The sequence below is a fragment of the Hyaena hyaena genome, unplaced genomic scaffold, assembly GCF_003009895.1.
Source record: "Hyaena hyaena isolate Hyena2069 unplaced genomic scaffold, ASM300989v1 scaffold_4, whole genome shotgun sequence".
In the NCBI taxonomy this organism is placed as follows: Eukaryota; Metazoa; Chordata; class Mammalia; order Carnivora; family Hyaenidae; genus Hyaena; species Hyaena hyaena.
The window spans coordinates 5,087,544-5,112,957 of NW_024080636.1; the positions used below are offsets into that span (position 1 = coordinate 5,087,544).

The 25,414-nt window shown below is 61.0% G+C and overlaps 1 protein-coding gene across 5 annotated transcripts in view; it reads right to left on the reverse strand.

Annotated features, from left to right (window-relative positions):
* Window positions 1–743: 743 nt before the first annotated feature.
* KIAA0930 (KIAA0930 ortholog) overlaps window positions 744–25,414 on the reverse strand; it is a 35,078-nt gene continuing 10,407 nt past the window's right edge. The window contains exons 2-11 of one of the 5 annotated variants that reach the window (XR_005528934.1): window positions 13,048–13,199; window positions 9,309–9,434; window positions 9,132–9,209; window positions 8,671–8,772; window positions 7,353–7,493; window positions 6,731–6,925; window positions 3,900–4,062; window positions 2,588–2,746; window positions 1,317–2,166; window positions 744–940 (exon numbers count right to left, since the gene is read on the reverse strand). Coding sequence is in view for 2 of the 5 variants with exons in the window: in XM_039235327.1 (XP_039091258.1) it covers window positions 2,126–2,166; window positions 2,588–2,746; window positions 3,900–4,062; window positions 6,731–6,925; window positions 7,353–7,493; window positions 8,671–8,772; window positions 9,132–9,209; window positions 9,309–9,434; window positions 13,048–13,199; window positions 13,635–13,662 (1,185 nt within the window). In the remaining 3 variants the exon portion in view is untranslated. Of the gene's footprint in view, window positions 2,167–2,587; window positions 2,747–3,899; window positions 4,063–6,730; window positions 6,926–7,352; window positions 7,494–8,670; window positions 8,773–9,131; window positions 9,210–9,308; window positions 9,435–13,047; window positions 13,200–13,634; window positions 13,678–25,414 lie in introns of those variants that run through there. The other 4 variants (XR_005528932.1, XR_005528926.1, XM_039235327.1 and 1 more) reach the window with 4 other exon arrangements.

A 25,414-nucleotide genomic window follows, 5' to 3' on the forward strand; every position in this document is an offset into this window, starting at 1 on the left:
GCGCCGCCTTCGCGCTGGGTGTGAACCAGCCAGACCACCACGGGCGTCTGTTCGCGCGTGTGCCAGGTGGGGGTCGGCTCCAAGCACCCGCCGTCGCACATTCTGGGACCCGGCACTCACCTGTGCACAGTAGCACAGCTGGCCCTCGGCTCCCGTGACGCGGGCGGAGCTCGCGTGTCACCTTACGGAGGACGAGTCTGGAGTGCCCGGGGCCCCCCGGGAGTGGGGGCTGAGCCCCAGGGCCTGGCTCCGCAGGGGGACCCCTTCATGCCCCCCTGGACTTCCACGGGGAAGGCGGCAGGGCCGTATTTCTCCCCAGACCTGAGTTCCAGGGTCCTAAGACCCCAGATGACCAGGGAGGAAAAAACTCCCAAAGAAAAAGCTGTATTTTAGCCACCCTAGACACAAACTTGGGGACAGCACTTGGGTCCCCTGGGGAGTACTCCTGGAACACGGGGCCGCGCTCCAGCAGTCTGGGGCGAGGCCCGACCCCGTGCTGTCCTAAAACACTGCTCTGGAACGCAAAACCCTGCCGGCAGCGGGGATATAGTCAGAGGATGCGAGATTATTCCGGCCCAGTCCCCACCCACAGGCGCTGGGGGGCGGGGAAGCATCCCACGTCTACCCCGTCCCCAAGCTTGTGCGGGGTGGCCGCCCAACCCAGTCATGCACTGGAACCCTGGAGACTTCAGTGAGGTAGGTGGTATCAGCCCCATTTTACAGGTGGGCAAACTGAGGCAGAATGAAATGCAATAGCTTGCTTTTAATAACAGCATACAAAATCTAGAGAAAGCCCCGACGTAGCCCCTGTTCCCGGAGCCCAGCGCAAACCCCTGGAGCGGGCGCAGAGAGGACAGGTGGGGGCAAGCCCCTGCCAGCCTTGTCTCCTCGCAGAGAGGGTCTCTGTGCACAACCGGAAAAGCTCGCGTATTCCTGGGGACTTCAAACAAGACAACATGGCACCGGACCCGGCTCACAGTTTATTCCCACGGGGCAGGGCAAACGCTTCCGCTCCGGAGAAGGCTCGTGGCTTGGAGGGGAGCACAGCGCGTCATTCCGGGTGGAAACCCCTCCAGCCGGAGCCAGGTTGCTGACACCAACCCCCCCAGACCAGCCGCGCGGAGGCCCGTTCGGCTTTGCCTCAGTGGGCTGGTCTGAGAAATGGGACCAGCACACTCAATCAAAGTAAACGAGCTCCAGGAAACACCCTATCCCCTTCCCACCCCCCCACCCCCGCCAGAACCTTCCTGGGAGAAGGCCAGCTCCACCCCCCTCCCCCAAGCACCCTTCTCTGTCTGACGACCCAGCTGTCCCACCTGCCCTCAGAGTCCAAATTCTGCGGGTCACACCAGCCGAGGCGCAGAGCGGGAGGTCTCCAAGGTGGAGGTGTGTGTGTTGGTGATGCTCTTTGGCTGGAAGCAAAAGGCCATTCTGGCAGGACCGGGGCCTGTCTGCTCAGCTCGAGGCCTTTCTGGAACCAGGCGTGGGGTGAGGTATTCCCAGCCCAGGGCAAAACCCTCAACAGCCGTGTGCCCCGTTTCTAGCCCTGCAGTGACCCACTTAGAACCAAGCGGTGAACAAAGGGGGCGGGCGGGTAGGGACTGACTCCGATGCCGGGTTCACCACTGGCACGGCGTGACAGGGTCTGCAGCCGGTTCTCCGTGGGGAAGCGCTGATGGCCCGACCCGCTAAGCGCCCCCGGCCGGGGTGGAGGGGACTCTCCACCTGCCGGCTGTGTGTCCGCACGTGAACGTCGCAGCCGCAGGTCTGGACGCGCCACGGACGCCGGCTGCTCGTCTCCCTCACAGCCCCCTGGCGTCTCTGGTCCCCGCCGGGTGCAGAGAGCTCTCCAGAGAGGGGCTGGGGGGGTGGCGGCGGGGGTGGCGGCGGGGGTGGGGGGGGACAGGGGCGAGAGCAGAGCCAGCAGGGAGGAGAAAGAGGCACTTCACTTTGGGCTGGTGTTCATGGAGGTGGCCCCGGGCCCCGGAGTCGAGCGGCCCCGCCTGGCTCCGGCTCGGCTCCGCGCTGGGCTGTCGCGGGGACCCGGGGGGCGGTGGACAGTAGGCACTTGGCAGCGCTCCGGGGCCGCGCAGGCGGGGGGGCTCCGCACAGGCTCTGCACACGGCTAGGTCATCAGGATGGGCTTCTGCCGTACCTCCAGGATGTCTATGGCGGCGGCGGGGGAGACGGGACGTGAGCACCCAGGGCCCCGCTCCCGCGGGGAGGCCGTGCCGAGTACAAGCACGAGTTTCCCCCCGCGCCCTCCCGGGGCCGCAGCGCCGCGCTCTCCAGCTGGGAAACGGCCTCGGCCCCTGCCCGGCCCCCAGCGCTTCGCCCCACCCACCGGTGACACCCAGGGGCCCACAGCCACCCCAGGGGGACAGGAGGGGCTCCAGAGAGCTGCGAGGAGGGGCCGTGCTTTTTCCAGGGGCCTCAGTGGGGCGGCCAGGAGCCCAACACAGACACCTGCTGACGGGCCCCGGGCTGCAAACAAGACGGGGAAGACGGCCCCGAGCAGGACTCGGAGCGGGACTCAGGTCAGCTATAAAAAAGCAGTGCTGTTTTCTACCTCAGGCAGCGTGGTTACCTGTTAGAATCCGATGCAACGGCAAAGTGACGTAGGTCAAGTGTGCATAGAGAAGGAAATTTCCATCAGCTCGGTTCAGCTTCAGCCAGGACCCGACCAGGGACCGCCCAGTGCCAGACAGGGACCGAGACCGCAGGTTGGTGGCATTGTGCAGATCCGCTGGAGGGGAGGAGGCCAAGTCACGGCCCTGGGAGGACCCGGGGAGCACCTCCTCCCGCAGGGGCCCCCTAACGGGCCGGCGTGACCGCTGCTGCAGCCAGGGCCCTTGACCACCAACCCTTCGGTGCCCCAACCCACCCTAGAGCTGCCAGCCCCCGCCTGTGGCCACCCCTCCAGCACCCCCCCGTCCCTCCAGCCATCCCTGACCCCTCTTCTCCTCCGAGGGGCCTGGCTCACCGCCCCACCATGTTCCCTGCTTCCCTGGGGCCCCTCTGTCACCGGAACGGGCACCACCAGTGTGCAGGGCCCAGGCAAGGCTGGGAGGGCCCATCACCGTGACTCAGCCTGAGGCAGGGTGGGGTGCTTACCAGCCCTTCCCTACTGATCTGGAAGGGAGCCGAGGCGGGGAGGGTGCTTGCCCAAACACACACGGGCAGGTCAAGGCCAGGGCCCTCCGTCTCTGGGTCCCGGTGCTCAGAACAAGGACAGCCCCAGCTCCGGCCGGGGGCCTCCCTTTCATCGCTCCAGCGCATGTGCCAGGTGCCCAGCACCCACACCTCGTCTCCGGGAGCCAGCCTGCCTCCTACAGCCCCTTCCCTGCAGGGACCGCTCTGTGCTACTCAGTATTCACATCTGCTTCCGTCACTCCCCTGCTTAGAGCCTTCTGATGGCTTCCTGCCGCTTAGACGGGGTGCCTCCCGCTCTCAGCGTGCGTGGCTTGCTGGCTGCAGGGCGGGCACCGCCCGAGGAGACAGTGGGAGGGGCATGGCTGGGAGGGGCCAGCTGGGGCCCCCACAGACCCCAGGCTGAGACGCCCGGTCACCACAGGTGGGCAGGTGGGCCCTGAGGAGACCCTGATGGTCCCCCCTGTGCAGGAGCACGGCCTGGGGTCACCAAGCGCGGGGACGAACCAGAGAGCGCGTGTCCCACTAGGCGAGGATTTCTTGGACCCTCTGTGTGCAACCGACAGGCCATCAACGTCCGGAAAAGTCTGCAAACGCACTGTGCCTCCTCTTCTCCGCGGAACGGGAGCCCCTCGGGGCAGGGGCCTGTCTGGCCGTCCCCAGCTGCCCCCCAGCCCTGACGGGCACCTGCTGGCTCTCCAGATGTGAAGGAGGGACGGAGCCGGGAGGAGACAAACGGCCGCACTCACCCCCACCGCCGTCCTCCCGGAAGAACTCCTCACTGTCGTTGGCCGAGTGAGACTTCTTCATCTCGGCGATCCGGTTCCGGGGCACCTTCCTCTTGAGGGACGGGGAGAAGAAGGCGGGCCGGTTGTTCCGCTCCGGGGTGGGGGGCGTGCTGAAGGAGGTCACCTGGGAACAAAGAGCCATAGTCCCCGAGCAGCCCAGCGACCCTGGGGGGCCCCGACCCTGCCCACCAGAGGGGGCCCTTCCTGGGGCTAGGCGGGCACGGAGGGCCGGCCCAGCTCAAGGGAGGCCAGGAGGACCTCGTTGCCGGCTCTGCCCAAGGAGGGGCCAGGGGCCCCGGACAGGCCCCGACACCGGCCAGCACAGACTGGCTGCGGCCGCTGCTCGAGCCCCTGCTCCGGCGCTCGGATCCACGCAAGCTTCCCAACCGACCCGCGAGACGGGAGCCAGCGTTAACCCCATCTGGCAAGTCAGTAAACTAAGGTGGGACAGCGACCTTGACCCGCCCAAGGTCACCCAGCAGGAGGGGGGCAAAACCAGGATTGGACCCAGGTCCTGAGCCTCCTAAGGGCATGCTCTTCACCCCAATTTCTTCTCTTGGCAGATATACCCCTGCGCCCTTTCAAGGCAGGGCAATGGCGACGTAGCCACCACTTCCGTCCCCTCGCCTCTCGTAACCACGCTATTAAAGCACCCAACGTTCTGGACACCCACGCAGGGCCAGGCAGGTGCAGCACAAGGGACAGACAGGCACACAACACTGGTCCCTGCCCCCAAGGAGCTCACAGTCTGCTGTGGGGCGACACACCCGTAAAGTGACAACCACAGACTGAATGCGGCCGCTGAGACAGAAGAAGGGGAGCACAAGACACAGCGGGGCACAGAGCAAAAGGGGTCGACAGTCTGGGAAGTCAGGAAAGGCTTCCTGGAGGAGACGCCGCTTGAGATGGGTCTTGAAGGACGAGTAGGAGTTCGCCAGGTGAAGAAGGGGGGGAAGGGCGTTCCAGGCAGAGGGAACTTGGCCCATCTCCTCCCTCCTCCCCATGCAAACAAGAATCTGAGGAACAAGGTGAGCTGGGACTGAGACTTCAGGAGCCCCAGCAGCCTCCTCGTCACGGCTTCCGACATCCAGCAAAGTCCCGGCGGCCGCTGGGCTGCGGATGGTCCTCCCGCAAGCCAGGGAAGGTTTTTAGAAGATAGAAAAAAAGAACAGAACACCAGATACCACAATACACACAGAGTCTGCATTTGTCACGAGCTGGTTACAAATGACCCCTCTGGGAAACGGGGGCAAGCGGCAGTAAGCACGGAGGCGGCGGGCGCCCGAGCGGTCCCCGGGGGGTCAGGCCCCGCCACCGGCACCTGCATGACCCCGGCGAGTCCCTCCCCTCGACCCCGGGGCCTCCCTGAGACTCTGAGCCTCGCACCATCTCCTCCACCCCCAGCTACCACCCCGGGAGGGAGAGGCTGTCACTCCCACTTGATGGATGGGAACAGCAAGGCCCAGGCAGGTCTAGTTACACATCTGTTCGCAAAGACTTTCACATTCACATTGTGCAGGGCCGGGGAGAGGAGTTGGGCTCCTTTTCTCCGCCGCCGGCTCAGAAATATCTGAACAACCTCTACTTCAAGGAGAAGAGAGTCCTCTGCCTGGAAACCTCACTCTTTGTAAAAAAACAAAACAAAACAAAAAAAGCATTTATTATTTTTACTCTCCTTCTCAGACACATCCGTTGCAGCAGGAGCAAAACGAGAAAGGACAGGAGACAGACACCTGCTATGTGGCTGCGCGGGCGCGGGCGCGGCGACGGGTTTGCGCCGAAACGCGGAGCCGGCACACGCTTCCTCGGCTAGGGCGCGGCGGCACCAGGGCGCGGTTTCCGTCCTTCGGGGCCCCGTTCCCAAGCAGCCGGACAGCCAGCGGTAACTGGTCGCTAGGGGCGCACTCGGGGGTTCGCGCTGCGCCCACGCTTGTGCTCGGTGCCCCCAGCCTCCCAACACCGCGGGGCTCCCCGCTTCTGGATGAGAAGAGGCTTGTCCCGGGTCACGCGGGCGGCGGCGCCCAGGCTCCAGCCCCCATGTCTCCCCCCAAGTCCTTTCCTGCAGGCGGGCCGGCCAAAGCGGCCTCCGGGCCCCCAGCACCCTCACTGACCTCACCCCTGCGCCCACAGCTCAGGCCCCAGCAGGGCCAAAGCGGCCAGTGGGTTAGAGGCTTCCTCCCGCCCAGAAGCCCAGGGAATAAAGCTGCCGCCGACCTCGGCTTCCCAGCCCTGAGGAAGGACGGTGGCCTAGAAAGAGTGGGGTTCAAAGGCTACGGGCTGTCACACGAGAGCCGCGACCTGGGGCCATGCCCGGAAATCCGGCGAGCAGGCAGGAGCGCCCACGCCTCCCCACGGGGCCGCCAGGCTGCCGCGAGTTGAGCTGCACCCCACCTTATAAACCAGCAGGCCGGGCTGGGGGAAGACCTGGGCAGCGCCAGGACCTCGTGTTCTCTTGCTGAGCCTCACAGGGCCGGGGGGCTAACGCATCATCCTCCCCAGGGCAGACCCCGGGAAGGCGGGTCGTGTGTGCCCAGGCTCGGCCGGCGTGTCCCCAGAGGCAGGTGCCAGGACCAGCGTGGGGTCCCCTCAGGCTCAGCCCAGCCGCAGTTGGCCCGCGCGCTAACCTGCTGTGTGACCTTGGGCAAGTCGCTGCCCTCTCTGAACACCGGCCTCCTCACCAGAGGGGTGGGGGTGATGCCACCTACCTCACCGGGGGGCTGTGAGGATCAGGGAGGCGGTGGGAAGCGGATCCGAGGGACAGGAGGCCCCTCCCCGAGCTGTGCAGCCCTTACCCGCTCATGCATGGGTGAGGCCGGGCTGGAGTCCTCTTCCGTCCCGCAGGGGGAGGTGTCGCCGGTGGACACGCGGCTGACTGCCATCTCCGCATGGCCCTTGCCCTGGGGCCCCTTCATGCGCACGAACTCCATATTGTTGTACTTGTAGAAGCCGAAGGACACCCTCTGCGCCACGCGGGCGGCCACACTCACCTGCGGGCAGGCGGGGACGGCCCGAGTCAGTGCGCGGAGGGGTGGCCTCTTCCTGGGGACACAAGTCACTAGTGTCCAGGGAGCCACCAGCCTCAGCTGTCCAGCCGGCTGCTCCCGTCCCCTCCAGCCAGGGCGAGCTTCCTTGCTGTCTGCCCTCGGGGTGCGGCCTCCCGTCCCTGGACCAAGGGCGCCCGGATCCGTGAAGAGGAATGTTAACGCGGCCCTGAAACACCTGGAGGGGCGCGGGGCTGCGGGTGCGGAGGAGGGGCGGGACAGCCCTGGGCGGAGCCGGCCAGGACACGGGGGCCGTGGGGGGCAGAGCCGTGGGGAGGGGGGGTCGCAGGTGCAGAGGAGGGGCGGGGACAGCCCTGGGCGGAGCCCGCCAGGACATGAGGGCCGTGGGGGGGGCCACCCCCCCTGCACATACCCGGTTGTCATACACCTTCTTGAGGGCCTCGTAGCGGATGGAGCCCTGAAAGATGACCCCCTGGAACATGTTGGTTTTGTCACTGGCCACCAGCTCCACACAGACCATCTCTCCTTCGCCCACTGTCATGTCGCTGAACACCTGGGATGGGGCACAGAGGAGGAGATGGGGACAAGTGTCGGCTGCCCGCCTCCCAAACCGCAGCCAGCCTTCCAGGCCCCCACCCCCCACGCCGGGGCACCAGGAGGGCTGCTCAGAAGCTCCCCTCCAGCAGGGGGCACAGATGGCCGCAGCCCCGCCCCCACAGCACAGCGCGGGGCGGCTTCTGCCCAGGGGAGGCTCTTGACAGTGACCCTGGGACAGGAAGGGGACCCACCACTCGCTGGCCACTGGGAGGGCGATGGCCCTCACCGCTCGCCCTCACATGGTGTTGAACAGCACAGTCTGTCCGTCCCGCTGTCGAGCAGGTCCTTCCCTCTGGCTTTGGGCACCAGCCCCAGCCGCCCCACCCCTGCCCTGAGGGGCGCCCAGAGCGGCTGCCAGCCAGGGAGACGGGCCCATGGGGGCTCCACATCCTGTCAGCGCTCAGGGGCTGGTGTGCAGACCCAGCTCCCAGGTCACAGACTCAGGTTCACATCTGGGCTCTGCGAGCTGGGGAGGGCACTCAGTCCCCCGAGCCTAACTAAGGTGCTTCAGGGCACCACGAAGTCAAGGCGAGACCCTGACGCACATGCTCCCTTCTCCGAGCACCCGCCCTGAGGTCCTGGCCGCCTGTAGGGGAGTATAAGCACCTGGGGGGAGGGACCTCAGAGGAGAGCAGCTGGGCAGGGCCGGGGGGGGGGGGCAGGGTGCACCCGGTGCTGCCCGGGTGAGTCCCAGTTTTCCCAGCCTGGCCCAGAAATTTCCAAAGCCCGCCTCCCCCCCATCCCAGCATCTGAAGACACGGAGACACTTATTTGGAGTTTTCCTGGCGACACTAATGACTCCTGCCCGGGGAAGCCCGTTTTACAGGCGTTCATGACGCGTCCTCCCACCCATGAGCTCGTTTGATCCTTGACCCGATGGGTAAGCAGGACACAGGATCGTGACGCTCTTCTTACAGGTGAGAAACCAGGCTCAGGGCTAGGGGAGCCCCACTGGCCCCAAGTCCAGCGCCAGGGAGAGGAGGAGGCACAGGGGTAGGAGTTGGGACCGGCCCCCGCCCCCCACCCCTGCTGCCCTCGCCCCTCTGCAAGCGCGTGAGGCCCCAGGGAGGCCAGCTGGTCGCGCCCCTGACCGGGACCCTGAGGGGAGCCGTGGCCGGGCGCGCACTGCTCACCTCCTCGAAGCTGTCGATCATGAAGAAGATGTTGGGGTAGCTGATCTTGGATTCCTCCCCCTTGCTGTCCATGGGGTGTTTACTGGGGGACGCAAACACTTGCTGAAAGGGAGATTTGGAGGACTGAGCGAGGCCGCCCCCCGCCCCCAGGCCCACAGCCACTCAAGGGACAGGTCACTGTGGTCACACAGCTCAGGGCCAGGCCAAAGCCAGGTCGGTCCCAAGTCGCTCTGCAAGGAGCCGCCTGGGACGACCTGGTTCTGTGCGCCCCCTGCAGGCGACCCGGGACCCAGGAGCTGAGTGGCTTTCCTTCACCTCTGGCAGCAGGGAAAGGAAGAGGGGGCGGGGTCCCCCGCGGGGTCCCCCCCACCCCAGGACACTGAGCCGCCAGGGGCTGCCGTTTCTGGGCTGAACTGGCAGTGAGGTCAGGGAGGAGGCCCGCGAGCGCCGGGAGCGCCTACCTGGGATTTCTTCTTATGGATGTGGATGTCCCCCCCATCGGCGCGCGTGCACACAGCACATGTCACCATGTAGTCCAGCTGGAAGAGAGCGCGGGGTGGCGGGCGTGGAGGGGCCTGCTGTCCCTCAGGGCCCGCGGACGGCCCTCCCCCCGCCCTGCCACCCGCCGCGCCCTGTACCTTCTGCAGGATGAGATTCAGGCAGACGCTCTCCTCCCAGTCAATGTCAGGGTCGCCGAGGCCGGGCAGCTTCTTGGAGTCGCGCCGGTACACCTCCACGTCCACCTCGGGCTCGGCCTCGGCCAGCTGCGGGGCACGGGCACAGGTGAGCCCCGCGGTGGCCTCCGTGGCTCCGCGCCCCCCTCCCCCCACCACTGCGCGGGCAGGCGCTCACGCAGACACTTTGCTGCGCAGCCTCCGGCTACGCGACCCCGAGGCGACCAAGAAGTGGGCCCCAGGGACCCCCCCCTGAGCAGGGCGCGGGGGGCCCAGCCTCCGTCCCACCACCCACACGGCTTCTGTCCAACCTGCCTGTAGGTGGCTGTCCACCCAGCCACCCGCCACCATGGCGAGCGCAGGAAGCCCGAGGGTTGCTATGGCGACCGGGTACCAGCTCTGCAGCAGGATGGGGAGGGGGCGGGAGGCGGCCGGCTTGCCGCAGAGCCGCAGTGCGCAGGCGCCCCGGCAGAGCCTGCACTGCGCCTGCCCAGCGCTCCCCTTCCTTTCTGTCCTTCTGAGTGGTGGGGGCCGAGGGGCTGCCTGGGAACGACTGTCCGGTCTCCCTGTCTGTCCCTCCCTGCCCACCCTGCACCCTCTGGGCCCGCAGGGCCTCCCCACATCGCCGCCCAACCCCTGCCCTCCAAACAGACACCACACAGCCCACTCTGGCAGGTGCCTGGTGCCCCCTCCCACTCCACGTGCTGCTGCCTCCAGTGGGACTGTCCTTGGGCCACCGTGGTCCCCTCACTCTGTCCTACAACGCTGAGGCCAGATGTCACCGCCTTCTCTTGCGGGCTCCTGCTGTCCCCCCCCCCCCGTTCTTCCCACCCCCACAGCGCCAACCGCTCTAGGTCTCTGGTTATGCTGTCTGTCTGTCCCAGTAGACTGCAGGCTCCCCGAGGACAGGGCCACTTCTGAGTCATTTCTGTGGCCCCGGTGCTGAGGGGGAGGGGCCTCTGCATACAGCTCGCTGCAGTGTTCAGTGGAATATTCCAGCATGCGGGCAGCGGGACTTCCAGAGAGTTTGCCCAGGACCCTGCGTTCTTGCCCCTAGCTCCCCAGTCCCGGGGCCAAACCCTCCCTTCCCACCTCTTCACCTTGGCCTCCCTGGGAACGTGCAGGCCTGGCCTCTCTTTTCTCCCACCTGCCTCCCAAGAGCGTTCAAGGCTGGCCAGGGCTCAGAAAACCATCTTCAACCAGAGCTGGGGCCTCTCCCGGCCCCAAAATTCAAGGTCCAGCTGAGAGTCTCAGATCCTCCCTAGAGCCTCTGATCGGAGCAGGTGGCCTTTGGGGAAAGACCAAGGTTTTGCAACAACGAAAGACTCCCAATGTCCGCGATGTGAACCCCAGCAGAGGCCGACAGGCCGGAGGGCGTTGGCTGGAGGCGAGAGTCCAAGGCCCTGAGGCCTCCTAGCCGCTTGCCCTTGGGCAGAATGCTCCTGGGTTCCAGTTTTCTCTCAGGCGAGGCTGCGCCCCTGGGCTGTGCTGAGGGGGGAGAGCAAGCCCACAGGGAGGGGCGGGGCAGGGAGCTCCCTCGGTGCTGACCACCCTCTCCCAGGGCGGTGCAGTCACACCATCCCACACGACCAGTCTCCCAGGTGTGTGCGGTCGGAGGGCCCTAACCTTAGAGAGCACCTGCCCAGCCCCCTTCGCAGGGCAGGCCGAGCCCCGGGGAGGAAGTGATCTGCCAGAGCCACGTGGGAAGTCACGGGGAGACAAAGCTGAAAAAGCAGATCTCCCAGCGGCACCTCCGACGGGGCAGGTGTGGCGACCAGGGGCTGCGGAGCCCTGGGCCAGGCTCCATCCCTCCCAAAGGGCACCCCGTGCCCATACTAAGTCCCTGCCCCCCTTCTCGTCAGGTCCCGTGTGTCCGCGGGCCGTGCCCCCTTCTCCCGGGACCCCCATCTCTCCGGCGAGCCGCTCACGGTCTCCTGCTGGTCCCTCTAGCGTCGGGCTAGCTCAGAGCTCAGCCCCAGGCCCTCTGTCACACCCCAAAGTCTCCCTAGCTTCCCACACATGCCTACGGCCCCAGGTGTCATCTCAGAGCCAGTGGTCCTGACCCTCAAGCCTGGCCCTCGCCCCTCTGCTGAGTCTCAGACAGGAGATCGCCACCAGAAGACATGGCCGTCTGATGCCCCAAGGGTCCCCAGCACTCAACCTGCCCCACACTCAACTCCGCCCCCTCCGGTCAGGGCACCGTACTCACCTGGGCCCAAGCCAGGGACCTGACCCACCTTCAGTCACCCGAAGCCCTGCTGGTTGAGCCCACGCCCTTGGCCTTCCCTGCCCCCCACCTGCTGGCTGCTCCCCTGCACCCTGCCCTCTCCCTTGTTTCTGTTCCAACTCTCCAGCCCTCCCTCCCACCTACTGCCCCAGAGTCTGCTAAGTGGAATTCTGACCACACCCCTCTCCTCGTTTTATCAGAGCTTCAGGGGTCAGCCCAAACTCCTGGCCATGACCTTCAGCATCCACACGATCTGGCCTGCACCTTCCTCATTCCGCCCCCCACCTTCCTATACCCAGGCCGCATGCTACCAGCGATGGCCACCTGAACGCACGGGGCTTCCACGCAGCCTCAGGCCCCCCAACTCGGCCATCGTCCCTTCTGCTAGGGAACCTCTTTCCATCCTTGCAGACTCATCTCACCCAAGTGGCTCTGCCGACCACATCTGTCCCTTCCAGTCACTGGATTTACTGTGCTGTGCTGGCCATATGGATGCACTTCCGGGTATGCAGCCGGCTGCTGCACCCGCTGGATCCCCACGGGCCCGGGCCAACCCTGGGTCTTCCTGCATGTCACACGGGCCCGCCAGGACAGCTCTATGGCCGCCGGCTTCCAAGTCACTGTGTCCTCTTTGTGGCAGACACCAGGCCTGTCCACGTGCAGAACACCTGAGCTGTAGGTACCACGCTCGCGCACCGGCACACAGCAGGAAAGGGGCTCCACGCACTTGATACACGGGCCACAGCTCACAGGCCGCGGCCGAGGGGTCAGAGGGCGCTACACCCGGATTAGGGGTCTGTGAGTTCCAGACCTGCCTCCATCACCCCCGCAGTCTGGGGCACAAAGGAAAACAGTGCATTTCCACGTTCGGCACCACGTTTGGCACCCAGGGTGCTTAACCATTTTACAAACTAGTAACGTTTCTGAAAATCAGAAAGAAGTATGCGAAGTTTGTTTTATAAACTCGTCTACACACCTAAAGTTAGTGGATGAAACACCTTAGGTGAGTCACCGCACCTCCGAGCCCTTGGTCTCCTCACTGGACCCGTCCAGTGGCAGGGAGGACACGACCGATAACGTGTCTGCTGCATGGTAAGGGCTCGGAACTGCCAGCCCTCGTCGTCATCTGAGCCGGGGCGTCCTGCCCGTGGCCAGGGACGACCCCGGACGCTGGGGTCAAATCTTTCCTCTGTTCTGAGATGCGGCCACATCGCCCCGCCTCTGAACCTGCTTCCTCAAAGGTACAATCATGATGTAATCTCTGCCCTTTCAGGGTCAGGGTGAAGATCAATAAGCTAAGTACCCACCACCTGCTGGCGTGGTGCCTGGCCGCCTCACACGGCTCCTGGCGCCCAGCAGGTGCTCAGCAGCCATCGCCTTCCCCGATGATGGGCGTGAGGATGGCAGGGAAGCCCGCCCGGCTGGCTAAGAGCGACCCTGCAGGGATGCTGGGCTGGGGCCGGAGGGGCTGCTCACCTTCCTCCCGTCCACGCTGCCCTCGCCACCCAGGTACGCCAGCTTCCGGCGCACATAGAAGAGCATGTCGTCCTGTCGCGGCGCCCACTTCTCCATGAAGTAGGTAGAGAACATCCACGTCCAGAAGACGATGCGGTCGTCCTTGAAGCACCCTGCAGGGGGAGGCCAGAGAGACTGAGAAGGGGCAGGCCAAGCCCCGTCTCCCCCCACTTCTCCACACTCCCAACCCCCTCAACCCGCACTTCTGCCTGGAAATCTGCTGGAGCTCTGGAGCCCCCAGCTCCCGCACTGCCACCCCCACCCCAGCCAGGGGACCGGGGCTTGGGGACGCGTCCCCGCAGGCCCGATGCCTCCACCAAGCAGAGCCCCAGAGCCCCGGCGACTCCGTGTGGATGAATCAGCAGCTTCGGAGGGAAAGGGAGGCCCTGACGAGAGCAGCGTCACCGCTGTCTGGGCTCCGGGGGGGGGGGGGGGGGGCCCCTCGGCCAGCCCGCCCCACCCCCACCCGGGTTCCCACGGAGAACCCGACTTAAAGGAACAGCCCTGCTTCAGGCACAAAGCAGGGAAAGCGTCCGCCCCTCCCTCACCCCTGCACACGGCGGAGCCTTCTAGCATGACAGATCTGTTCTTGGGGGGCCTCTGTCTTTCATCACGAGTACGACGTCCTCAGGAGACGTGAATCTCATTGTCTCTCCCGCACGAGGAGAAGCAGCCCACGGGCTCAGGCGGGAAAGACCCGGGCTTCCGCTCCAGTCCTGCCACTTGCTGAGTGACGGCGGGCAGGCTGTTCGGCCTCTCTGGTCCCCGGGTTCCTCACAGCAGATGTCGACCCACCGAGAACCGCCTGGGAGCCGGCACCAGAGCGTGGTCAACAACGGTGGGCTTCCTCCCTTTCTGGGCAGACCCGACCAAAGGTCAAGATATGTCACAGGGCCATTTCTCATAAACTCAAAAGACTAAACTGCTGGTTCCTTCCTCTCTCCTCCAGAAAATACTTTACTACCGTGACCTAGCCCTGGTGTTCTGGTGCCGGAAGGACCTCATCCCCACCCCTGGACACGGGGAACCTGAGAGGTGCCGGCCCCTCCCCAGACACAGGACTGCCATCCGTCTCCCGCGGGCTCCGCCGCGAGGCTCTGGAAGACTGAGTCGCAGAAACCCCCCAGCTTTGTTCGTCTCAGCCACACTGAGACCAAAGAACCGGGCTCCAAACCAGCCCCCGTCCTGCCCTCTGCCCTGTGCCCGGCCGCCCGCAGTCTGTGGCCCACCCACTCCCATACCCTGCGTGGCTCCCGGAGGGAGGAAAGCAGAAGGGGCCTTCTGATCAGGGGTCCGGGGCAGGGAGCCTGCCCGTTGGCCCCAGGCTCACCGGCACCAAGTGGAACCAAGCCCACTGTGTGTCACCACGGCTTTGAAGTCCCCACCACGCTGACCGCCAGCACTGCAGGTGCCCTACAGAGGTGGGCAAAGGCACCCTTCAGCCCTGGAAAGCTCCCCAGAAGCAACTCTGGCTGTGAGGGACGGGGCTCAGGGCTCCAAACCCTGCCACCTGCCAGAGAGGCAGCCGCTGTCTGTCGGCGTCCTTCCGCGGGGGGTCTTTCATCGTGCTAACAGAAGCCACCCGCTAGTGACCCAGAGCGAGCCGGGCACCCAGTCAGTGTCAGTGATGACGAGCGGGCCACCGGCTGTGATCTGTGACGTGCCTGCCACCTGTGGGTCGTAGGCGAGGAGCCCTTCAACCATCACGGTGCCGTCTTCACTGCCCACTGCACAGGAGAAGAAACAGACCCTCATGAGGGTCAAGGACAAGCTCAAGTTCACAGTTAGAAACTGATGAAAGGGGCGCCTGGGTGGCTTAGTGGGTTAAGAGTCCGACTTTCGCTTAGGTCATGATCTCGCGGTTCGAGGGTTCGGGCCCCGCGTCGGGCTCTGTGCTGACTGCCAGCTCAGAGCCTGGAGCCTGTTTCAGTCTGTGACTCCCTCTCTCTCTGACCCTCCCCTGCTGACGCTGTCTCTCTCTCTCTCTCTCCTAGAAATAAATAAAACATTAAAAAAAAAAAAAGAAAAAAGAAACGCGGCCACAGACCCCGCGGACCCGCGCAGAGGCTCTGACACGCGCTCCGCACTACGCCAGGCAAGCTGGCAGAACGGAGGCCCGGGATGCTTGGCACAAAGCGCCTGGTGAGCAGCAGTTGTGGCCAAAGGGCACAGAGGACGGGGGGCTTCCTGGGATGGGGCGAGGTCTCTGGCTTCAGGAGCAAAGTTCCAGCGGTGATGCGAGATAAGCACCAATTTGCCCTCTATTATCTTATGTGCGTGGGAGGGCCACGCGAAGGGGCCCGTTTCCCTGCTTCACGGCGCTGGAAACACGCTGGTCGCGCCTCATCCTCCCCTCCCCGGCCCCAGAGTAAAGTCTGCAGGTCCCGAGCCCGAAACAGACGGCAGCCAGTACTTAACGCCCCCTAGGAAGGCTCACGCCAAAGGCCACCCTTCCAGGGCCCCCCACTCTCTGCCGGCCGCACCCAAACCTCTCAGAGGGGACAGTGCTGGGCCCGGCACACAAATGCCCCCCACCAAACCCCAGCAGCCAGGTGGCCGGCAGCAAGCCTGTGGGTGCCACGCACCCTCCCCACAGGGAGCACCACCTCTGCTGGGACACACCAGCTGCCACCCGCGCTCCCCCCACCTCCTAACAGCCCACCCTCCACACCACAGCCCTGGGATCTTTATTTAAGGACCTTTTCCTGCCCCCCTTAGAACCTTCCCATGGAATTCAGAACAAAACCTGGAGTTCCCGCAAACCCTTGGTGACAGTGGTGACAGTCTGCCCATGCCCCGCCCCAGCCACCGGCACCAGCCCGGGCCTCCACCTCTCTGCCATGAGACCCCTGTCCAGGCAGCTCCTCACTGCATTCCGGTTACGCCTGAAATGCTGCCTCGTCACAGAGCCTCTCCTGACCCAGTATTCATAACGTGCCTTCAGGGTTCTTCCTGAACCATCTTATTTAACTGCACTGTAACCATATCACCCCGGTGTCGGCACTTCTGGCTGCTGTCTGTCCCCCACTGTATGAAAGCATCCCAGGAGTCGGGACTTTGTCTTGGTCACCACCAGATCTCAGAGCGCAGAAAAGTACTGGGTATACAGCAGGCGCTCAATAAATGCTGGCAAAATAAATGGCTCATCCCAACGTCACAGGCTCAGCCTGGTGGACAACTTGCCCGGGGGCCCACAGCAGGGAAGTGGCCCAGCCAGGACCCTCCACCTGAAGCCCAAGCCACCTTCTGGCAGCCACAGGCCCCCGACTGAACAAAGACCTTCCAAAGAAGCCCTGGATGCCTCACGGCATTCTGGGCGGAAGCCCCACTCACTGGGCTCCCCAAGGCCCGAAGCGATGACCCCTCAGTGGAGCCACGTGGAGTGCATGGGGCGGGTGGGCCTACTGTGTGCACTGAGCAGGTGCAACGGGAGAGAAGAAGAGACGGCTGCCCCTCACCCAGCCTGCCGCCAGGCGCCCGGCAGGTGTGAGTTAGGAGACCCAGCACCGAGCTCTGAACCCAATAAGGGGCTTCGAAGCTCGCCCTACGCCGTGGAATACCGCACAGACATAATCGTTAGCGTTACCACTTTAGTACCAACTGGACGAACCTCACAGGAAGAAACTCAAACTGTCAGGGAGAGCCACACACACCTCACTCGGACACCAGGAGGCGGGAGGGGGCTCCAGTCAGAGAACCACCAGCCACGGGCGACACCGCGGTGGAACACCCCCCCCCCATGTGGAGCCCGAACGCTCAAAGTCAAAAAGCAGGAAGAGAAATCAAAGGTCAAGAGCTGCCCTCCTGTCCCAGAGAAGCAAAACTAAAATCGACACAAAACCCAGGAGAGAGAAATCTGCAGTTAAGTGACAAACGTCCGTAATATAGAAAAAACTCCCATCACAGAAGTGATGGAAAGAAAAAGGCCAAGACCTTAACAGCTACGTGGGCAAAACCCAAACAGGCAGCATAACCGGTTAACAAAAATGTGGGGAAAGGCTGATCCCACCGGCCATCAAAGGTTCATGACAAGGACCGAGCTGTTGTTTTTAAGAGGGCAGGGTTGGTACTTACAAAAACCCCGCTTAGGAAAACTGGCAGATTCTTACAAGCACGCATTTGCCAACGACTGAGCCCTTCCAAGGTACCCACCCAAGGGAGACGAAGCACGTGTCTACGCGAACACTCGGGCACAGATATTCCTAGACGCTTCATTCATAACAGCCCCAAACTGGGAGCAGGGAGCATGGATGCGACGTGACAGGTGGGCGGTTCCGGGAAGTGAAAACAAACCGCCGATCACACAAAACCAGGGACAGGTCTCCGGACCTGCCGGAGGCAGGCGGCTACCAGGTTTCTGCCTGCGGCGACAGGCAGCAGACGGGCCGATGTCCCCAAACGTCCCGCCTCTCGTGGCGGTGGCTCCCCACTCTCTCCGTCCCTGTCCCCTCTGCCATCAGGCTGCCCGGGCAGCAGGTCTTCAGGACCCTTGAACCCAGGGGGACAGTCTTAGGGGAGAGAGGCAGCCCCGATGCTGAACCACTCACCTGGGCGACGCGACAGACAGCCCCCCGCCCAGGGCCACCTCCCCTGCTGGCCTGGGGTCCTAGAGCAGCATCTTAATGGTCCCTTCCCAGTTTATTTGTGATAGTTATGTTTGTTTGCTTTTTTAAGTTTTTTTTAATGTTTATTCATTTTTTTGAGAGAGACAGAGAGACGGAACACAAGCAGGGGAGGGGCAGAGAGAGAGGGAGACACAGAATCGGAAGCAGCTCCAGGCTCTGAGCTGTCAGCACAGAGCCCGACGCGGGGCTTGAACTCCGAGACCTCCAGATCACGACCTGAGCTGAAGTCAGATGCTTAACAACTTGGGGTGGTTTTAAACAGCAAAAGCACCAACACAAAGCACAAAAACGCACGACACAGGCACTAAGTAGACCACCGAAGGACACTCGTGTACTGCATGAGCTGAGACAAGGCAGAACTGGAATGTCACCTTGTTCGACCGCAGGGGGTAACGTGCACCCGGCAGGCTACTCCACGGGGTGCGTGTCTGCAATTAATCACGAAAGTGCCGTAAGTACTGATTTGGGGGCCACAAATAAACTTTAGTCAGCAGGCGAATTTCCAAACACAGATCCCTGAATAACGAGGATGGGCTGTACCGGAAGAACTGATCTCTACCAGCTCCAAAGGGGTCGCGACGATCCAGATGTTTCCCCCGCCACCAGCACATTATTTTCCGTTAACCAGACCTTTGAAAAATCATGGATTAGATTTGGGGAGGCATTCCTTGACATCACCCCAGTCCCCTTTAAGACCATTAAACCACACGGCTTAAGCAAGCCATTGTAACAACACCCTACGTAAAACATTTACAAGCCATTAAAAATAAGGACCATGTATTACAGTAGAGAAAACGGTCCAACAGCCACTTCTAAACAAGGTACTTTGAGTAGTTGGCCAGGAGATGTTTTTGAGAGGGCGATTCTCCCAGAGCCTCAAGAAACAGTTCCAGGGCTACTCATACATTTTTAGAGCCTAAGAAATCTGCAAATTCTTTTTAACAATGTTGAATCCAAAAATAGTGCCTGCATGTACATGTAAATGTAGGAACGCGCAGGCTCATGGACGGCAACATAAAAACCTTCAATATAGTATTAAAAAGTATATGCCATTTCCAAGCAGGATTTAACCTAAGGATACAAAAATGGTCCCGTATTAGGAAATCTATTAGTATACTCACTATATATTGACAGATATAAAGAAAAAAACACATGATCATCTCCCTGGTATGAGAAAACATTCAGTAAAATTCAATACCCCTTATCAATTAAAAAAAAAAATTCTTGGGGCGCCTGAGTGGCTCAGTCCGTTGAGTGTCCGACTTCAGCTCAGGTCAGGATCTCAGGTTTCGTGGGGTTCAAGCTCCGCGTTGGGCTCTGTGCTGACAGCTCAGAGCCTGGAGCCTGCTTTGGATGCTGTGTCTCCCTCTTGCTCTCTGCCCCTCCTGCTCTCGCACTCTTTCTCTCTCTCTCAAAAGAAATAAACATTAAAAAAAAATTCCCCATAAAATAAGAATGAATGAGTAGTTCCTTAAATATGGTCTACAGCTCAAGTAGGAAAAGTTAGAGACAAATATTATCACAATCCACAATGATTAGGTACTAGATAAGGTACTGGACGCTGCAATCAGACAACCAAGATATTGAGAATAACAGAAATGGTTAAAATGCAAATTATTATGACTTACAGATGATATTATACCTGACTTGGAAAATGCAAAACACTCCATTGAAAAATCATTCAAACACTACAGGTTGTAAGTACGAAATCACCAGTACCTCCAGAAAGCAACAGCTCTGGGATAAACCAATATTCCAGTTAGAAGGCGTAACGGGAAGAAATATTCCGTTCAGGATTTTTTTTTAAAGACTTGAATAATTGAAAGGCTTGCCGAGTTCTTAGCTGGGAATATTCAGATCACAGAAGGAGGCGTCTACTAATTTGGTAATTAAAGATGAGCCAATAGAAAATGCCAAGAGACTTTCAGAATAAGCGAGAACAGCCGGGACACTTCAGAAAGCATGACGTGGGGACAGAGTTCCTATTAGTATTAAAAACCACACGAGGAAGGCAAACCCTCAGGCACTGCTACAAGCCCAAACCGTCACCCCCTTGGTGCTGCCCAGGGCTGTGGGGCAGCTCTGTCCCACTCAGTGCAGGTAGACCTGCAGGAGAGAAACCCAGCAGCGAGGAGTCAGGAACAGAGGAGAGAACAGAGGGATCTGTAACCCAAAGACTTGTAGCAAATACAACGACGAAGACTCACCCAATGCCAAAAACACAAACAGAAAGATGTCCCCTGCCTCTACATCACCTTCCAGCTACCATCTCAACCAGAAGCGGAGTCCAGCGGAAACTTTTCCGTCGTTTTCTTGGGCAGATTTGTTAAAGTACACACTTGCTCATTTCTACCATCGCTTCTTTCTTCCCCCTGCAGCACTGTGGCTTTGTATCATCCTGGATTCTATCCTCAAACAAACCGGGGATCCAACCGCTCACCACTGTCCACCACTGCGCAAGCCAGTCGCCTGCCTGTGTCGCCGGCACAGCTTTCTAACTGGTCCTCGGTGAAATCAGCTCTTGTCACTTCCCTGCTTAAAATCCTCTCCGCGGTGGAGACTCCTCAGTATCTCCGTCAAGTACTTCCTGACCTCCCTTGAGCGCTTCGCTCAAACACCTACCTTCGAGGGGAACCTTCCCAAGCCCTTGACCCGACTGAAAGCTGCAAGCCCCTCCCCCCCAACATCCCCTCTCCGGCTTCCTGCACCTGTCGCTGGAGATCATCTGTATTTTACCTACTTTGCTCTCAGCCTTTCCTTAGGGCAGGAGCCAACACGCCTTCCCTGTAAAGGGTCAGACAGAAAATATTTCAGCCTCTGCAGACCATACGGTCCTGTATCAACTACAAAATCTCCCAGGGCAATACGTAAAGAAATGAGCATGGCTATAAACAAAAGTTTATTTAAAAAAATAAAAGAGGCAGCGGGCCAGAACTGGCCCAGGGCCCCGCTTTGCCCACACCCGCCCCTTCGAGAACAAGATGCCCCATGAGAACGTAAGCTCCGGGAAGGTATGAATACTTTTCCACTGTGATCCTATTGTTAAGTGCTACACCCTTAGTCTCTAGAACAGGGCTCAGCCTACAGGAAGCAATGAATATTGGCTCACTGAACAAGCAAGTGAAATCAACGAACTGGTTAATGAAAGGAACATGGTAACGATGAATAAGCAGACAGATCAAAGGAAGGGCAGAGAAGGCGAGAGACAGAAAACACACTGTAATTTGGTTTATATGAAGGTGGCGCTTCAAACCAGCGGGAGGGAGACCGATCCTTCAGCAACTGGTCCTGGGGCAGCTGGTGTGCTACAGGAAGAGGGTACGGCTGGGCCCGTGCTCCGGCCACAATAAGTTCCAGAAGATCAAGGCTTTTAATGTTCAAAATAAAACTGTAAAAGAATAAATACAGTGTCGGGGCGCCTGGGTGGCTCAGTCGGTTAAGAGTCCAACTTCGGCTCAGGTCATGATCTCACGGTTCGTGGGTTCGAGCCCCGTGTCGGGCTCTGTGCTGACAGCTCAGAGCCTGGAGCCCGTTTCAGATTCTGTGTCTCCCTCTCTCTCTGCCCCTCCCCTGCTCACACTGTCTCTCTCTCAGAAATAAATAAAACATTAAAATAAAAAAGAATAAATACAGTGTCAGAGAATTTGTTTATTCTCTCAAAGACAAGCGTTTCTAAATAAAAGGCATAAGATTTCAAAGAAAACATTAATCAAACTACATAAAAATAAACTATTCCTATGGGGAAAACAACATGACGTGCATCATAAACAAAAGACACACCAGAAAAATTACTGGAACTTTTTAAAAAAATTTTTAATGTTTATTTATTTTTGAGAGAGAGGGAGTGTGTGGGGCAGGGGAGCAGAGAAAGAGGAAGACACAGAATCCAAAGGAGGCTCCATGCTCTGTGCTGTCAGCAGAGAGCCTGATGCAGGGCTCGAACTCACGAACTAGGAGATCATGCCCTGGGCCGAAATGGGACGCTTAACCAACCGAGCCACCCAAGCACCCCAAAATTACTGGAATTCTTCACTGACGTTTAATTTCCCTAATAAATAATAAATTTCATCTAATGCGTACAAAATAAAACAGGATGGATAGCAAAGGGAAATCCAAAAGGTGAGGGGAGATTCAAACGTGAAAACAGGCTCCACTTCACCCAATTACAGGAAAGTCACAGGAAAACCACAGAAGTCTACTTTTCGTTTCTCCAACCTACAAAAATCACCTGACAACGCTCCTGGGCGAAGAGGATGCCGAGGAACGGAACGCATGATGCCTGGCAGTAGGAGGGGGAGCGGGGAATGATCTCCACGGAGACGGGCAGGGAATAAGAAGCACAAATGCTCGTAGCTTCCACCCAGCAATTCAGCTCTGGAGCGTCTCCTCCAAATGCCGTAACTATTATAGCCCTTTCGAGAAGCTGGAATGGTCCCATCCACAGGGAAGGAACTACAGAGGCCAGAGACCACGTACAGAATGGGCTCCCGAGTAGCTGTTCAGGAAGGGACAGAGCGCTCACCGCCTGTGTCAGTGAGGAAAGGCCTGTAAGACGATGAAGTGGGGAAAGTGAGCGGCAGAGCCGACGGAGAGGTCCACGCTGCTTACGGGGACAGCCGGACGTGACAGAACGGGGGCATGGAGGCACAGGAGGGGGGCGCTGGGCACCGGCGGTTCTGGCCGCTGCCTGGCAAACCCCGAGCCCCCGGGGGCCCTGTTTGCCATTTGTAAACCCGCAGCAAGAATGCAACCCGCCTCCCGGGGCTGCTGGGAGTTTTAGTGAGCGGACACGAGTGAAGCCCTCAGAGACACTGGGCGATGAGCACGTGCCAGGGTGAGCCAGTGTCATTCACGCCGCCGGGGCCACCACGGCGTCCTAGCACAGGCTCCACGATGGCGCTTCTCATCCCCTTCCAATCTGGTGCCCTGACCATGTTTCTCTAAAAGTCACAGAAGCGTTTTTTAACAAAAGTGTTTTTATTTTTTAATTTTTTAATTTTTTTTTAATGTTTTATTTATTTCTAGGAGAGAGAGAGAGACAGCGTGAGCAGGGGAGGGTCAGAGAGAGAGGGAGTCACAGACTGAAACAGGCTCCAGGCTCTGAGCTGGCAGTCAGCACAGAGCCCGACGCGGGGCTCGAACCCACGAACTGAGAGATCATGACCTAAGCGAAAGTCGGACGCTTAACCGATTAAGCCACCCAGGCGCCCCACAAAAGTGTTTTTAATAGCCATGCAGTTACTTGGAAAAATGCTTCTGATAGAAAATTAAAAAAAAAAAAAAACAAAAAGCATTGTAAAACCCACAACATTGTACATAAATAAATACTTGAACGAAAGACATTGCTTTAAAAAAAAAAAAAAAAAAAGCCGGGGGCGCCAGGGTGGCTCAGTCGGTGAGGTGTCTAACTCTTGATTTCGGCTCAGGCCATGATCTCAGCGTTTGTGAGATCGAGTCCCCCGTCGGGCTCTTGAGAGGACAGCGCGAAGCCTATGTGGGATCCTCCCCCCTTCCCCTCCCCCCCATTAATCAATCAATCAATCAATTAATTAATAAGTCTAGGAAAGACTGAAGGACGTAAACCAAACGCCCGCGCGGCTGGAGGTCAGAGCTGGGACGGCTGTCCCCGGCCGTCACAGGTCCGTGTAGTCAGACGCCTGGGGCGGAAGCGGCCCGGAGGGTTTCCCGAGTCGCAGGCACGGGCGGAGCTGACGTCTCCTCCGCGCTGTGAAGCGGCTTTAATCCATAGTGAGGACAGGGTCGCCCAAGGCCGCCCCCGTCCACACCCTGTTTCACCCGGAGCCAACAGGCACGGCGCCACTCTGTGGCTGGGTGCGGGGTGCGGGCTGTGGGGCGGCCCCCCCCGGGCCCCCCGCCCCAGGGGAGGCTGGCCGGCACGCACGGGTGGGAACGCCGCCCCGGTAGGGGTCAGGCCGGGCTGGGGCCGTCAGGAGCTAGGGAGGCTCTGCCGAGACGGGTCACGTGAGGACTCAAACCCACAAGCCTGCGGGTTAAGTGGGCGAAGGCAGGAGAGGGGCGTTCACGGCCCCCCTGTGGGGCCGCCCAGGGAACGGGCCCAGGGGCGACGATGCACAGTGGGAGCCGGAGCCGGCCAGGCCCGCACCTCACGGGCCTCCACCTGGGTTGTGGGGTTTGTTATGCTCAGAGGCTGCGGGAGCCCTGAAGGCCTTGGCAGGGAGGGAGTGGGAGGGGCCTCCTGAGGACACGCCTCCGTTCCGCTGTGGTAGGAGCCTCCTGAGGGCACGCCTCCGCTCCGCTGTGGGAGGGGCCTCCTGAGGGCACGCCTCCGCTCCGCTGTGGGAGGGGCCTCCTGAGGGCACGCCTCTGCTCCGCTGTGGGAGGGGCCTCCTGAGGGCACGCCTCTGCTCCGCTCCGCCCCGCCCCCTCCCAAAGGTGGGAGGTCAGTTGGCCTCTGGGGAGAGTCCCAGGCAGCCCTTGGCCGCCGGCCACCCGCACAGCCCCACAGCCAGGGCAGGATGAATAGGCCTCTGTGGGCCCTCAATAGGCCTTTCACCAGCCCGTGCCTCTCAGTGCTCCCCGCTGGCAGAGCCCCTGCCTCGGGCACAAAAGACCCAAGAAGCTGCCCGGGATGCCCCGGCTGCAGCGAGGAGGCACTTGGACTTGGACGGGGAAGTGGTGGTCAGCCGGGTCCCCACATGCATGATCCCACGTGAGTGATCCCTCGGGCCTGGCCAGTCCTCCGCTCCGGCCTCCGGGAAGCACCGGGCTTCAGCGATGCGCGGAGGCCACACCGGGGAGCCCCGCCCCCCCGCCCCGTTCCCTGTCCTCCTCCAGATGGCGCCCCCGAAGTCTGCAGCGCGGTCCCCCGCCCTTCCCCAACCAAACTCCTGTGTGTCCCAAGCAGGCCACTCCCCCGGCCATTGTCACCTCCCCCAGCCCCACCGCCCCACCCTGTGCTACCTGCACCCAAGGACCTGACCCCTCCCGCCTCCCACGCACACTCGAGCCCAAACACCCGGTGAGGCAAAGTCACTGCTTCCGTTCAGCTGCTGAGGAATGGGAGGCTCGCAGCCTGAGTCACTTGTCTGATGCGGCGCGAGTGTGGGACAGGACCAGACTCCTGTCCGGGTGGCCCTGAGGCGGAGCTCCTCACTCCACGCCAGGCAACTGCCTGGGTGTCCCTCCCCTCCAGGACAAGAGGCAGCACCCAGCACAGGGCGGGGCCCACCACAGGGGGTCAGCGAAGGCCAAACAAATAAACGTGTCACGATGACAAACCTGATGACAAACCTTCCGCTCCCAGCGGGCCCTGAGGACTCACGCAGCCCTGCCACCACTGGCAAGCGCTCTACTCCCCACCCCTTCTCACACAGGCACTGCGCTGTGAAATCCTCAAAGTGCTTTTACAACCTTCGGATCACATCCGGGATCTCCCTAATAACCCACTTCACAGGGCAGGAAACCGAGGCACCCGACCCAGGTTACCCAGAAGGGCCTTAATGGGAGTTGGTACTGGCATCCATCCCAGGGAGGCCCTGGGGCAGTGAGGAAATAAACCCTGACCCTGACCTCAGGGTCGCTCTCCCGGGGCAGGGCGTCCGTCCGCGGGACTGGTCCCTGGCCCGAGGTTTCCAGAAGGGATCAAACGCCAGGCAGCCCCGAGGCCACCGTCACTCGACGCCACGCCTCACTCCGCACAAACTGCTCCCGGATACCTCAGT